The sequence below is a fragment of the Electrona antarctica genome, assembly GCF_951216825.1.
Source record: "Electrona antarctica genome assembly, contig: scaffold_106, whole genome shotgun sequence".
Taxonomy (NCBI): domain Eukaryota; kingdom Metazoa; phylum Chordata; class Actinopteri; order Myctophiformes; family Myctophidae; genus Electrona; species Electrona antarctica.
The window spans coordinates 406,366-422,500 of NW_027637567.1; the positions used below are offsets into that span (position 1 = coordinate 406,366).

Genomic DNA, 16,135 nt, shown 5'->3' on the forward strand with positions numbered 1-16,135 from the left:
ACATAAGAAAATATCAATAAATGTAATTCTTTAAAGTTGTATTAATATTATGTTTGCACTTCAATGTGAGTCAAATTCAAGGAGTTCACACACAGACATCTGTACATTTACTGCTGATTTATTTTGAAGGATCACATTTTCATTCTTATATCATTTATAATCAGCTAAATGAAAAACATATTTACTCATTAACATCAAGTTCTTGTACCGAGGCATAAATGTAGACATTTCAACAGCCTCACAGACTGATAATGTGTTTATATTTCTTGAATGGAGAACTCTATTTACCATAATCATTAGTTGGATGTACGATTGGATCTACAAGGAGGTACTTCGTAGAAAAGCTATCAAGATAGCAAACGACCCCTCTCATCCACTCTGCAGGGAGTTCGAGCTACTTCCCTCTGGTAGAAGGTACAAAGTGCCAAGAGCTAACCGTAACATTTTTAAAAATTCTTTCATACCTAATGCCATTAAGGCACTAAATGATACCATGTCTCGCTAGATTTGTTTGTTTTTCCAATGTATTTGCCACTCTGTTGTCCTGCACTTTTTGTTTTGCCATGAGAAAATAATTGTGTTAAGTGTTGTTGTTGTTGTTGTAACTGTTTGTTTTTTACTGTTGAGACTGAAGACAAATTTCCATACGTGGACAAATAAATGAAACTAACTAACTAACTAACGTGATCGGAAATCGGGGCCGATCACGTCATTTTCAAATGATCGGAATCGAAATCAAAAATCAAAATCAGATCGGGAGCAAAACAGGGTGATCGGGACATGTATGTTATATACAGTAGTGATTACATTAAAGGTGAAGACACTGTTATATACAGTAGTGATTACATTAAAGGTGAAGACACTGTTATATACAGTAGTGATTACATTAAAGTTGAAGACACTGAAAATAGAATATAGTATTTATTCCTGACATACATTATTTCTGTACAGTGCATTAATGATTTGAACAACATCAGTACTTCAGTAACATTGATTCAATATAATAATATAATATATAATATAATACATAGGGTGAAGAACATCACACTCTTGTGAAGTGAGGGGCGCTCTTATCATCATACATCATCACATTCCATGCTCAGCCAATCAAATCATCGCTATGTGTGGTACACACAAACACACAAAGCTGCATGGGTATAGGAGGGCCCTCAAGAAAAGAACCAATTTAGACCTGAGGCTGATTCTAAAAAAAAAAAGAAACCCATGTTCCTACATATGTCAGTGGTGCTCAACCATTTTTCATGTCAAGGTCGGACGCCCAGAATTATCTGTAATTGGCCTCCGACCCCCATCTGAAAATACGTTGACCCCCCCCCCCCCCCAGAAGCAAAGATATGAGTTAAAAACATTCACTGTGAAATAATATATATATTCAAAGATTTGCTCCACATTTTCATGATTTTTCAAAAAATAGCAGACCTACAAGCTCGTAGCGCGGTACTCGGTGCCGCGCTATGAGCTTGTAGATCTGCTATTTTCCAATAGCTAAAGTGTAACGCAATGCTTAAAACACCAAAAGGGGTTCCCGTCCTGAACGGGTTAACCATGAAACACCGTCATCCCGAGGCTCGTAAAGTGGCCCTAAGTGGGTTTAATGTGACACAGTGAGCGTGTACGGCCTTCAATGGACTGGAACTATATATGCAATCTGATGTCGTTTGCTTTGTCGTCACCGCTCCTCCCCAGTGGGTGGTGTGACTGTGTTATGATTGATCATCTATAGCTATAAATCCATAGATATTTAAAAAAGAAAAAATAGAAGCCTCATTGGCTGCTGCAGTTCGTCGGAGCCATGTGTGTTGACGGGGAGGGCGGAAGAATTTACACTGGTACGCCGGAAGAGACGGACCAACGTCAAGTCAGTTCTCCTCTATGGATCAGAGACATGGAGACTAGAGTCACAAATACTACCACCAACAAACTCCTCTATGGATCAGAGACATGGAGACTAGAGTCACAAATACTACCACCAACAAACTCCTCTATGGATCAGAGACATGGAGACTAGAGTCACAAATACTACCACCAACAAACTCCAGACATTTGTCAACATATGCCTAAGGCGACTGTGGCGACTGTGGCTCAGGAGGTAGAGCAGGTCGTCCAATGATCCATGGGTCGGCGGTTCGAATCCCGGCTCCTCCTGTCTACATGTCGAAGTGTCCTTGAGCAAGACACTGAACCCCATATTGCTCCCGATGTGCTGGTTGGTACCTTGCATGGCTTCCGCCGCAATCGGTGTATGAATGGGTGAATGTAATGCACAATCTATGTAAAGCGCCTTGGATGAAGGCGCTATATAAATGCACCATTTACCATTTATTTACCATTTATGGCGCATTCTGAACATCAGGTGGCCTGATATAATATCAAAGTTCAGCCTGTTGGAGAAAACCAACCAAAACTCCATCAGCCAGGATGTGAAGAAGAGAAAGTGGGGGTGGATTGGACACACCCTCCGAAAACCTACTGACAACATCACTAGGCAAGCACTGGACTGGAACCCACAGGGCAAAACCTACTGACAACATCACTAGGCAAGCACTGGACTGGAACCCACAGGGCAAAACCTACTGACAACATCACTAGGCAAGCACTGGACTGGAACCCACAGGGCAAAACCTACTGACAACATCACTAGGCAAGCACTGGACTGGCTCAAACATTGGCTCAGGGCCCATTTTTTGGGTCCCATACCCATGTTTATGTGTCATGAGTAAACACCCCTTTATCCATTTCATTCTCACTTCACACGGGTGTGATTTTTAGTCTTCAGGACAGGAACCCCTTTCGGGGTTCTTGTTGCTATGTACAGTATTTAGCAACATAACATTTTTTTTTAATTTTTTGAATAAATATTTGTAGTTTTTCAGAGAACTTTAGTCAGGATTTAGAAGGCGTTTTTAGTATTGGCCGCAGTCCTATTATGGGTTAAAGCTATAATGTGTAACTTTTTCATTAACACAAAGGTTCAATTTGGTTCTGGCGAGTTTCACAACACCCACTCTATGAATCTCACCCCCAAAAGCATTTTCTAAATATGTTTTCAATTGAAACATGGGTCCCAAATGTACACAAATATATTATGAAATAACTTGTCAAGCCCCATTCCGAATAGATCAGCAAATAGCTGATCTACAAGCTCACAATATGCCACACTGTGATGCGTTGTGACGTTGTAGATGTAATATTTTAATTACTGATGCATTTATGAACACTGCATTGATATTAAACATGACATACATATTGTAATTTGTACTTTTGAATAGTGGATTATTTTCTTTGACATAAGAAAATATCAATAAATGTAATTCTTTAAAGTTGTATTAATATTATGTTTGCACTTCAATGTGAGTCAAATTCAAGGAGTTCACACACAGACATCTGTACATTTACTGCTGATTTATTTTGAAGGATCACATTTTCATTCTTATATCATTTATAATCAGCTAAATGAAAAACATATTTACTCATTAACATCAAGTTCTTGTACCGAGGCATAAATGTAGACATTTCAACAGCCTCACAGACTGATAATGTGTTTATATTTCTTGAATGGAGAACTCTATTTACCATAATCATTAGTTGGATGTACGATTGGATCTACAAGGAGGTACTTCGTAGAAAAGCTATCAAGATAGCAAACGACCCCTCTCATCCACTCTGCAGGGAGTTCGAGCTACTTCCCTCTGGTAGAAGGTACAAAGTGCAAGAAAGGTACAAGAAAAGAAAAACAAATACTTGATTTGAAGTTGTACAGTTGACTAAAACCAAACTTTTAATGAGACCATGTGTTGTCTTAAATGCACATTGTACTTTTTCTGGTAAAACTGAGCATTAGTCTAATCTGAGTGATTGACAGGAGAGATGATCAGAGGAGCAGAGTTTTTACCACCATCATTAAGCTCTGGACTGAAGTATGGATAGAGTCTCTCAGTGAAGGAGCAGCCAGTGAAAGAGTAGAGGTGGACTCTGGTCTCCACATCATAAAAGGAGACCAGACCCTCCTCATAATCCACAAACACTCCCACTTTCTGGAGCTCCTCTCTTACAGGGAGGAGGACAGCAGGGCCAGCAGCAGCCTTGTACTTTACATTCCTCAACAATATAGTCCAGTAACCATTGTTGGGACGCAGTGTGATTGGCTCCTTCCTGTTGATGGACTCTCTGACCACTCCTACACTCCACTTAGTCTTCCCTCCAACCTGAACCTCATAGTAAAACCTTCCTGAGGAGACGCTTTGTTTCCCTAAGACAATGGCGCTTTGAGTGAACCTCTCTGTGTTGTCTGGGAGCTTCTTCTTTACGTCTCCATCACTCACTTGTTTTCCATCCTGAGACAGGATGAGGTTGGGTTGTGCTGTATCAGGGTCCAGAGTCACATCCACCTCATATCGCTGGATCCTCTTCAGCTCAGCATCACAGAGCTTCTTCATCTCTTCACTGAGTGTCTTCTCCAGCTGAGCCACAGCTGTCCTCACAGTCCCCACGTATGAAGACTGATGGACATTGACCTTTGTCCAGTCCTTGGTGGGTGGAGGGGTCTTGATGGAGGTGAAGTTCTGGAGGAGGTGGAGGTGGTCTTCAGTGAGGGAGATCTGTTTCAGCTCAGAGCTTCTCTTCTCCAACTGAGTGATTTCCTGTTGCAGCTCATTGATGAAGCCTTCACCCTGTTTCTCTGTTGTTTTCTGCTTCTCCTCAATCACATCAATGACCTCAGCCTGGCTTCTCTCGATACAGCTCACCAGAGCAGTGAAGACCTGCACACTGTCTGCTATCTCTCTGTCTGCATCTTCCTTGCTGAGCTTCACTGTGTGTTTGACCTCCTGAATCTTCAGTCTTCTCTCCCTGATCATCTTCTGAACTTCAGCCTCTGTCTTTCCCAGTTCAGCCTTCTGTCCATCGTATTCCTCTTCCAGAGATACAATGAGATGTGACTTGTGGTCTGACTGAGTGCAGAACTGACAAACACACGTGTGGTCGGTCTTACAGAACAGCTCCAGAGGTCTGTCATGTTTCTTACACATGACGTCTTCCAGGTTCTTCACAGGGTCGCTTAGTTTGTGTCGTTTTAACGCCGTGGCTCTCAGGTGAGGCTCCAGGTGAGTCTCACAGTAGGAGGCCAGACACACCAGGCAGGTCTTCACGGCTTTGATCTTGGTCCCATCACAGACGTCACAGGACACTTCATCTGCTTTAGCAGGTTTTTTGCGCTCCGTTGACTTCCTGAACTGATCAGCCATCTCTGCGAGAACCTTATTTACTGAGCATTCTGGTCTCCTAGTGAAGGTTTTGTTACATAGTGGACACTTACACACATCACTGCTGTCCCAGTGCTGTGTGATGCAGGCGTTGCAGTAGTTGTGTCCACATGGAGTGGTGATTGGATCAGTGAACACATCCAGACAGATAGAACACTGGAACTGCTCTTCAGAATGGAGACTGCTGGCGGACGCCATTTCTAAACACTGAGAATAAAAGTGAAAGCATTGAATGTTTAAATTATACTGCTCTTCATTTATACAAACAGACTGAACGTATACCATGTACAAGGCTGTATTAAAGTATACCATGTACAAGGCTGTATAAAGTATACCATGTACAAGGCTGTATAAAGTATACCATGTACAAGGCTGTATAAAGTATACCATGTACAAGGCTGTATAAAGTATACCATGTACAAGGCTGTATAAAGTATACCATGTACAAGGCTGTATTAAAGTATACCATGTACAAGGCTGTATAAAGTATACCATGTACAAGGCTGTATTCAAGTATACCATGTACAAGGCTGTATAAAGTATACCATGTACAAGGCTGTATAAAGTATACCATGTACAAGGCTGTATTAAAGTATACCATGTACAAGGCTGTATAAAGTATACCATATACAGTACAAGGCTGTATTAAAGTATACCATGTACAAGGCTGTATAAAGTATACCATGTACAAGGCTGTATTAAAGTATACCATGTACAAGGCTGTATAAAGTATACCATATACAGTACAAGGCTGTATTAAAGTATACCATGTACAAGGCTGTATAAAGTATACCATGTACAAGGCTGTATTAAAGTATACCATGTACAAGGCTGTATAAAGTATACCATATACAGTACAAGGCTGTCGCCTGTTCATAACTAGTAGTACATTATCATAGTACTTATTGCACCCGTTGTAAAGAACAGAACAGTCATATTGATGACATCAAGGATTTCCATATATGGGCATATAGGGCACAATGTATGGATTCATATGTATTTTGGGGAGATCACTGATCCAACCCACTTCCCCCCATCAGTCAGTTGAAGTCGATCAGTCAGTTGAAGTCGATCCGTCAGTTGAAGTCGATCCGTCAGTTGAAGTCGATCAGTCAGTTGAAGTCGATCAGTCAGTTGAAGTCGATCAGTCAGTTGAAGTCGATCAGTCAGTTGAAGTCGATCAGTCAGTTGAAGTCGATCAGTCAGTTGAAGTCGATCAGTCAGTTGAAGTCGATCAGTCAGTTGAAGTCGATCAGTCAGTTGAAGTCGATCAGTCAGTTGAAGTCGATCAGTCAGTTGAAGTCGATCAGTCAGTTGAAGTCGATCAGTCAGTTGAAGTCGATCAGTCAGTTGAAGTCGATCAGTCAGTTGAAGTCGATCAGTCAGTTGAAGTCGATCAGTCAGTTGAAGTCGATCAGTCAGTTGAAGTCGATCAGTCAGTTGAAGTCGATCAGTCAGTTGAAGTCGATCAGTCAGTTGAAGTCGATCAGTCAGTTGAAGTCGATCAGTCAGTTGAAGTCGATCAGTCAGTTGAAGTCGATCAGTCAGTTGAAGTCGATCAGTCAGTTGAAGTCGATCAGTCAGTTGAAGTCGATCAGTCAGTTGAAGTCGATCAGTCAGTTGAAGTCGATCAGTCAGTTGAAGTCGATCAGTCAGTTGAAGTCGATCAGTCAGTTGAAGTCGATCAGGCAGTTGAAGTCGATCAGTCAGTTGAAGTCGATCAGTCAGTTGAAGTCGATCAGTCAGTTGAAGTCGATCAGTCAGTTGAAGTCGATCAGTCAGTTGAAGTCGATCAGTCAGTTGAAGTCGATCAGTCAGTTGAAGTCGATCAGTCAGTTGAAGTCGATCAGTCAGTTGAAGTCGATCAGGCAGTTGAAGTCGATCAGTCAGTTGAAGTCGATCAGTCAGTTGAAGTCGATCAGTCAGTTGAAGTCGATCAGTCAGTTGAAGTCGATCAGTCAGTTGAAGTCGATCAGGCAGTTGAAGTCGATCAGTCAGTTGAAGTCGATCAGTCAGTTGAAGTCGATCAGTCAGTTGAAGTCGATCAGTCAGTTGAAGTCGATCAGTCAGTTGAAGTCGATCAGTCAGTTGAAGTCGATCAGTCAGTTGAAGTCGATCAGTCAGTTGAAGTCGATCAGTCAGTTGAAGTCGATCAGTCAGTTGAAGTCGATCAGTCAGTTGAAGTCGATCAGTCAGTTGAAGTCGATCAGTCAGTTGAAGTCGATCAGTCAGTTGAAGTCGATCAGTCAGTTGAAGTCGATCAGTCAGTTGAAGTCGATCAGTCAGTTGAAGTCGATCAGTCAGTTGAAGTCGATCAGTCAGTTGAAGTCGATCAGGCAGTTGAAGTCGATCAGTCAGTTGAAGTCGATCAGTCAGTTGAAGTCGATCAGTCAGTTGAAGTCGATCAGTCAGTTGAAGTCGATCAGTCAGTTGAAGTCGATCAGGCAGTTGAAGTCGATCAGTCAGTTGAAGTCGATCAGTCAGTTGAAGTCGATCAGTCAGTTGAAGTCGATCAGGCAGTTGAAGTCGATCAGTCAGTTGAAGTCGATCAGTCAGTTGAAGTCGATCAGTCAGTTGAAGTCGATCAGTCAGTTGAAGTCGATCAGTCAGTTGAAGTCGATCAGTCAGTTGAAGTCGATCAGTCAGTTGAAGTCGATCAGTCAGTTGAAGTCGATCAGTCAGTTGAAGTCGATCAGTCAGTTGAAGTCGATCAGTCAGTTGAAGTCCATCAGTCAGTTGAAGTCGATCAGTCAGTTGAAGTCGATCAGACGCTTCTTGAGTTAAGGAAAGTTACGCCGATGCCGATAGGCAGAGATTTCACACATGCATAGCTTGATAGGCTGTGGTCAATCTGTAGTTGCGACGGGCCCAGTGCAGTCATTTTAGGACGGCCCCTCACTTGCTTCCTAATGTTGTTTTTGAGGGGTGCTAGCCCCTCCTATGGACAGCTCTGTGTGCTTGTACCACGGAGATGATTTGACTAGCTGAGCAGGATATGATGATGTATGATGATAAGAGCGCCTCTCACTTCACACGAGTGTGATTTTTCAAGGACCCCCAGATGAATGGGGATGCACACACAGATTAGACACACCAGCAGTCGGACATGCGGTCAAACATGTGCTGCGGTTATGGTTATGGTGCGGCCTGTGCCCGATGAATGAATCTTTGTGTAGCTCCTGGCAGCCATCGTGGAAGCCATCTTGAAAATAATGCCTTTCCAGAAGTTTCTTTTTCTTTTTATCTTTTTATTTGTATTTAATATTTTATTTAGCATGCCCAATAGTAACAGAATCCATTGAAAAATCTATTTTTTGGGGGTTTCAACCATGTACTGACATCTAATATTGGATTAATTGCAAACGGACCATAGTAGGGGATGAGCGATGTTTAAAAAAAAAAAGAACAACAATAACACAATCATAACATGTCATCAACAAATACAAAACCACTAGTATGTACAAAGGAAAAAAAGTTATTGTGGGCAGTAAACGACACCTCCTTTCTATGGGAAATCACAGCGAACTCATTCACGACAATTTTAAGATATTGATCTCAGTCATTATCATTGCAGCGCGGCACCAAGTGACGCTGCAGAGAGCTTGTTGTACATCTTGGTCGACAAATAAATGGATAAAGTGGTAAAGAGACTTTGTATTAACACATCTTGCTCCACTGGGGGTCCTCGGGCCCCACTTTGAGAACCAATGCTGTACACAAACTGACCCCATCTATCTATCCTTATATCTGTACACAAACTGACCCCATCTATCTCCCCTTATCTCTCTGCAGCGTCTTATCACATGATAGAAAGACATTGGAGTATAATTTACCAAGCATATTATTATTACATATGACAGAAAAACATTAATATGAAAGTATTTTTTTATCGTTTCTTATATATATATATATAATGTAGAATATTGATTGATTATTTTAAGTCTGTGTCCTGCCATACACAAAGTGCCCACATGGGTTTATAAGACACCATTTTACGCTCAGGCTTACAGCATGTTTTACAGCAGGGGAGGCGACCTTTGGTACCGGTGGCAACGTTGGCACAGAGGAGGGTGATCACTGGCACACTGGCATACGTGTGAGAGAGAGGATCTTTGGTTTGAAATAAGCTATTAAAAATAATAATAATAAGTCCCTCACAGTTGTATGTAGCCTAAATGACATCCTGCACATAATTCTACATTCATTAAAACTCAGTCACACTTGTGTGAAGTGAGTGGTGCAACTCCGCGTGGGGGTCCCCGGGGGGTCTCCGGAACATCCAGACCCCCAGGAACGTGCCCAGGGGGCCGGGCCGATTCCCTCGAGCCACCACGTGTCCGAAACGGTTGAGAAATGACAGAGTTACCATGTGGGGGTCCCTGTACTGTACTGTACTGTACTGTACTGTACTGTACTGTACTGTACTGTACTGTACTGTCACACCCAGAATCATCATATATACAGTTAATATGTGCGTGTGTGTGTGTTAGGTTGCGCACAGGTGGTGAAAAACAACCATGCTGTTTTCGTGCTCAGACCCACCCAGCCAGCGACCCACACACATAGCTCCGTAAGGGAGTGGTGAGTGGTTGCACCACTCAAAATTCACACCCGTGTGACGTGAGGGGTGCTCTTATCGTCATACATCATCTCGTTCTGGCCAATCACAATTTGCGTCCTCCCTTTTATGCCCTCACGTTTGATCCCCAATACGTACTTTTCTCAGCCAATCAAATCATCTCAATTCCGTGCTCAGCCAATCAAATCATCTCAATGATCCATTCCATCCAATCCATCACTATATTATTCACACAAACGCACAAAGCTGGGCATAGGAGGGGCTAACACCCCTCAAAAATAGCACTTTGTTTCAAAATGGTTGCAGACTGAGTCCTGATTTACACTATATTCACATAATACATTACATTATATTGTATTTGAGTTATACAGTGTTCTGTCTTCTCTCCCGAGCCTGACGAATAAAATCTGCCGCAACAAAAGCTCCTTTAACCAAACATAATTAAACATCATAATGACCTAACTTCAAGGAAATCTCCACACATAGAAGATATCACAAATACCTCTCTTATATCATCATATCAGATATCAATTATATTTGTTTTATTGTAAACAGCAAGCAGCAAGATTACTCTCTGTAGCACACTCTGGGGAGTCAATCTGAATCACTCACACATGCCATGTTATCTGCCCAACGTTTCATCAGGTGGAAGGTTAGGGTTAGTTTTTTAGGGGTGCTAGCCCCTCCTATACACAGGTTTAATGTTTGTCTTTAGTTCAATGTTTGTTTAGTAAAACGCCATTGACAATGAAGGGAACATTTACGTCATAATGCGTCATATACGTCATATGGTCTCTTTATTGTTAATGGCGTTTAACCCATTTAGGCCTGACGTCGAAATTTAAAAAAACGTTCGCTCTGAAAGAATATATATTCAAAGATTTGTGCCGCATTTTCACGTTTTTTCAAAAATAGAAGACCTAGATCTGCTATTTTTCAATAGCTAAAGTATAACATAAGTTAAAACACCAAAAGGGGTTCCCGTCCAGAATGGGTTAATGTTTGTGTTGGCACCGTTTGTTTTACATCACCATTACATCACCTAATCGACATGAGTTAGACTTTAATATATTAGCGCCCCTCACTTCACACGGGTGTGATTTTTATATATTATGTAGAATATTGATTGATTGATTACTTTATGTCTGTTTATTGCACACAGAGTGCCGATAAACCCTTACGCTTACAGCATGTTTTACAGCAGGGGAGGCGACCTTTGGCACCGGTGCCAACGTTGGCACAGAGGAGGGTGATTACTGGCACACTGGCATTAGTGTGAGAGAGAGGATATGTGGTATAAAATAAGCTATTCAAAAAATAATAAACTTAGTCAAATAAATGAAGTCCCTCACAGTTGTATGTAAATGATATCCTGCACATAATTCTACATACATTAAAATTCAGAACTCATTGGGAGGTTATTGCTCTGGGTCTAATAATGATCATTATAACAATGTGAAATAAAATATTTAAAGATAATGGAAAAGGTTATATTTGTGGACAGTCAAAAACAATCGATGTGGTGTCATTAAAGTTAATGTTGACATGATGACACTTTGACTATCTAGAACATAAGAATCACACCCGTGTGACGCGAGGGGCGCTCTTATCGTCATACATCATCATACATGGCAGCAGTGGCCGAACGGTTTGCGGAGCGGTCTTGATACCGGAAGGTCGCCAGTTCGTATCCCCGGACCGGCACGTTAAAATTACCACCGCTGAAGTGCCCTTGAGCAAGGCATTGAACCACTACCATGAAATGTTCTATGAGCAGGGCCTGGCTGTAAACAAGTATCTGATGCTTAGTCCAGTTACCCTGGGTAAATATAGTAACTTTGTATCTGATGCTTAGTCCAGTTACCCTGGGTAAATATAGTAACTTTGTAAACAAGTGAAATGAAATGAAATGATTACTATATTTACCCAGGGTATCTGGGCTAAGCTCAAGAACTTGTTTCCAGCCAGGCCCTGCTCATAGAACATTTCATCGTAGTGGTTCAATGCCTTGTTCAAGGGCACTTCAACGGTGGTAATTTTAACGTGTCGGACCGCTGATTCGAACTGGCGACCTTCCGGTATCAAGACCGCTCAGCAATCCGTTCGGCCACCGCTGCCAAGTATCTGATGGTTAGTCCAGTTACCCTGGGTAAATATAGTAACTTTGTAAACAAGTATCTGATGCTTAGTCCAGTTACCCTGGGTAAATATAGTAACTTTGCTTTGCTTTTACATCATCTCATTCTGGCCAATCACAATTTGCGTCCTCCCATTTCTGCTCTCACTCAATATACGTACTTTGCTCAGCCAATCAAATCATTTCAATTCCGTGCTGAGCCAATCAAATCATCTCAGTGATCCTTTCCATCCAATCCATCACTATTATTCACACAAACACACAAAGCTGGGCATAGGAGGGGCTAGCACCCCTCAAAAATGTCACTTTGTTCCAAAAAGTTTGCAGACCCCCGTTTTACACTATATTCACATAATGCATTACATTACAGCTCAGAGTGATACAGCGTTCGGTCTTCTCTCCCAAGCCTGACTAATTAAATGTGTTTTTTTCATGATCACCTAACTCAAGGAAATCACCACAAATAGAAGACATCTTACTAACAAATACCTCTCTTATGTCATCATATAAATAAGTCAATAACAGCTAGATTACTCTTTGTAAGGAGCATTCAGTGATTTGGAAAAATACCCCCAGTCCACCCGGTAACAAGATGTGCACATGCACACGCTCTACAGTGGGGGAAGTACAACAGACCAACAGCACGTGCACCAATGCCCGCCCCACTCGATCATGATTGGATGAAGGCCCCTCTCATCCTGATTGGATGAAGGCTTTGCCACCCAAAGCCCAAACCGAAACTAGGGTTTTTTTTACCCCAGGGGCTCACTGGGGACAGGGAGGAACTCCTTATATGGTCAGCACACTTTATAGTAGGGAGGATTATCCAAAAAATAAGAAAAAATAAGTGATATTTGAATTTAGTGAAATCACTGAATATACCTTTAATCCTAATCACTCACACATTCTGTGTCCAACGTTTCATCAGGTGGAAGGTTAGGGTTATTGTTTTTAAAAGCATAATACATGCAGACATACATAGGGCTCCATTTTCGTCACCACTAAACTCCTTATACCTAAACTTCTTTTCTTTTTTTTACTATTTTGCAAAACATTTTTGAGTAGTTAAAATGGCCAGTCTACAAGCTCACAACGTGTCAATGTAGATTGGCTAGTTGAACTACTCAAAAATGTTTTTCAAAATAGTATTGAATAATAGTATTGAACTGAGTGGTGCAATATAGCCTGATCAGCTGTGGTCTGACGTACTGTCATTGACCATAGTAACCATGCTCATTCTTTTGGGCCCCACGTACAGGTACACACATTTGTCTGTATACAAACACGTATACAGACAAAGCTGGTTATTGGAGTGGTTTGCACCACTCAAAAAAAGGCAAAGAAGTTTAGGGGTAAGGGGTTTAGCGGTGACGGAAATGGAGCCCTTAGACCAAAGGTGCCCAAAAGGTAGATCGCGATCTACCAGTAGATCACAAAGGCTGTGCAGGTAGATCACATGACATGCCCGTAAAGAACATTTAATTTAAATATAAAAACAATTTTTGGCATCTGCCACTTGAATTAAGTTGACTTGATTGATTGACTGACATAAAAAAGTGCCTGTCAGCTCAAACCCATAATGCAATACTGTGTTACTGTGAGTGTTGCTGCGCACAAATGTCGGTAGATTACAAATGAAATACAAAAAAACTCTACCTATTCCATTTCTCCCCTTTCCCATTCCAAGTGCATTTGTCTTAAATGTAATGCCAGCGCTGCGCTATTCCAAAGCCATTTTCAGCAATGGTATTATAATGTTTTCAGTGAGTAGATCTTGTTGAGCTGGTCATTTTGAAAGTAGCTCTCATGTCAAAAAAGAGTGGGCACCCCTGCCTTAGACTCTATCTCACTGAAATAAAGACAAATAAAAGTGTGACATTTCAGCCATGTCTGTGTACTGAAAACCAGTGGTGGAAAGTAACTAGGTACATGTACTTAAGTACAATTTTGAGGTACTTTTACTTTATTGGAGTATTCCCAATTCTCAGTACTTTCTCATGCTACATTTCAGAGGCAAATATTGTACTTTTACTCCACTACAATTATTTGAAAACTAGTTATTTTGTTTGATTATCATTACAAAACATACAATAAAGGGGAGGCGTCCAAAGGCGTCCTGTGGCACTGAGTGAGTTTTAACACACACGACTTAAGCCTGGTGAGTATCACTGTTCAGATATTTGGGGTTTTCACTTCACACAGACATGCCTGAAATTACACAGTTGGTTCTATTTGTCTGAATGAAGCATTCCAGTGAGATAGATATTGTTTAGATTATACTGTATGGGCTGAAGTGGTTAATGAGGAGAATGCTGTTGATGTGAGGTTTCTGTAGTAATAGTGATCTCTGCTGTCTCTCTGTGGGGGAATGTTCCACCTTTGATCCTCATAAAGTACATCGTTTAGATCAGAGCCTTAGATATAGACAGAGTTACGCAAACTGCGTTCACTTCATGGGGCTTCAGTCCAATGGCGGCTCTCCTACATAGACTTCTATTGAGAATGGGGACAACCAACTGGGACAAGTCCTGGACCGGAAGTAGGCAGAAATGCATTGGACTCAGGGCAACAGACCAGCTTTTATGATCTTAAATCCCTTTATTTTAGATTGTTTTGTAGTAATAGTACAACATAAACATTAAAGATACTTTAGTTGTTACTGTACAATACTTTAAAACAGTTGTCATGTTGCACACATGCCTAAAATAGCTCTTATTTGCGCCGCCCTCATTGAAGACAATGTATTTCCAACTCCAGCTTGTCTCAGTTCAGGCTGCATGAACAGCGCTCGAGCACTCGGTTTCTGCCCCCTCAATGTCGTAACTCTTCTACTAGATGCTCTGGGTTAGATTGTGTTGCACCTTGATAATAGTTAACCCTTCCCTGGACTCCACCGCGCTGTGTGCAGGTTGACAAGAGCAGAATACACATTTAAATTCATACCATATTTTATCATTATATTCTACTATTCTTACATTTTATTTCAATGAGATTATTATAATATTGACCGAGAAGAGCTGAAGGGTTGTTACGTTTTACTCTGAACTCATACTTGCATATACAACTCTAACTGTGGTCAATCATCAACCATGTTTTCCATCAACATCCGTGTCATAGATATTGTTTTATAGCCCATATAGTCATGTGGTTTAATTACACTGTAAGCTGTCACGTACAGTACATACTGTGAACCTATATGACCTCAATGAGTAGCACAGGATTTATCATGGACGCCGTTTCTCAAACAGTGGCTCAGGGACCATTTTTGGGTCCCATACCCATGTTTATGTTTCATGAGTAAACATCCCTTTATCCATTTTTCAAAATAGCGTTCTTGTTGCTATGTACAGTATTTAGCAACATAACATTTTTGTAATTTTTGAATACAAATGTGTAGTTTTTCAGAGAACTTTAAAGTCAGGATTTAGAAGGCGTTTTTAGTATTGGCCGCAGTCCTATTATGGGTTAAAGCTATAATGTGTAACTTTTTCATTAACACAAAGGTTCAATTTGGTTCTGGCGAGTTTCACAACACCCACTCTATGAATCTCACCCCCGGAAGCATTTTCTAAATATGTTTTCAATTGAACATAATATATTATGAAATAACCTGTTAAAGGATAATTCCATACTATAAGGCTTTCTTACCTTTATTTGTAGTTGTTACGTCCCCACCAAAGAGGTCCAGGTGTTATGTTGTGCAAAAGTGCATTATTGGCTATTTCCCCTAATATAAGCCCTCAATGGGGTGTGCCGCTTGGGATACTATTTACATTATGAAGAGAGGATATATACAAAAAAACTATATTTTTGAGTAGGCCAGTGTGCCCAACGGGCACCGCTCTTGTAAAATTAAAAATAAAAAGGTTTATGCCTTATGAGACATCACACATCAATTATGCCAGTTGGAAATGTGCCAGGCCTGGCGCTGAGCCATGGCCTGGGCCGTGGCACCTTGGCAGTGTGCCGCGGGTTCGACTCCCGATCCCGACGGCCTTTACTGCATGTCACCCCCCCCCCCCCCCCCCCATCTCTCTCCCCATGTCCTGTATGTCAGCCTACTGTCTATATCCCTCTATAAAAAATATAAAATAAAGGCGAAAGCCACAAAATAAATGTGCCAGACGACAATGTATA

The 16,135-nt window shown here is 41.3% G+C and overlaps 1 protein-coding gene and 1 long non-coding RNA gene across 2 annotated transcripts in view; one reads left to right on the forward strand and one right to left on the reverse strand.

Annotated features, from left to right (window-relative positions):
- Positions 1–200: 200 nt before the first annotated feature.
- Positions 201–1,179, forward strand: LOC306918822. Its single transcript, XR_013789412.1, has 3 exons — positions 201–814; positions 893–976; positions 1,032–1,179. It is a non-coding gene; the product is annotated as an uncharacterized lncRNA (long non-coding RNA).
- Positions 1,180–3,527: 2,348 nt separating this feature from the next.
- Positions 3,528–16,135, reverse strand: part of LOC306918821 (E3 ubiquitin-protein ligase TRIM21-like) — a 24,743-nt gene continuing 12,135 nt past the window's right edge. The window contains exon 2 of the mRNA XM_079531678.1: positions 3,528–5,489. Within this exon, the coding sequence (XP_079387804.1) occupies positions 3,864–5,489 (1,626 nt within the window). The 3' untranslated portion in view covers positions 3,528–3,863. The remainder of the gene's footprint in view (positions 5,490–16,135) is intronic.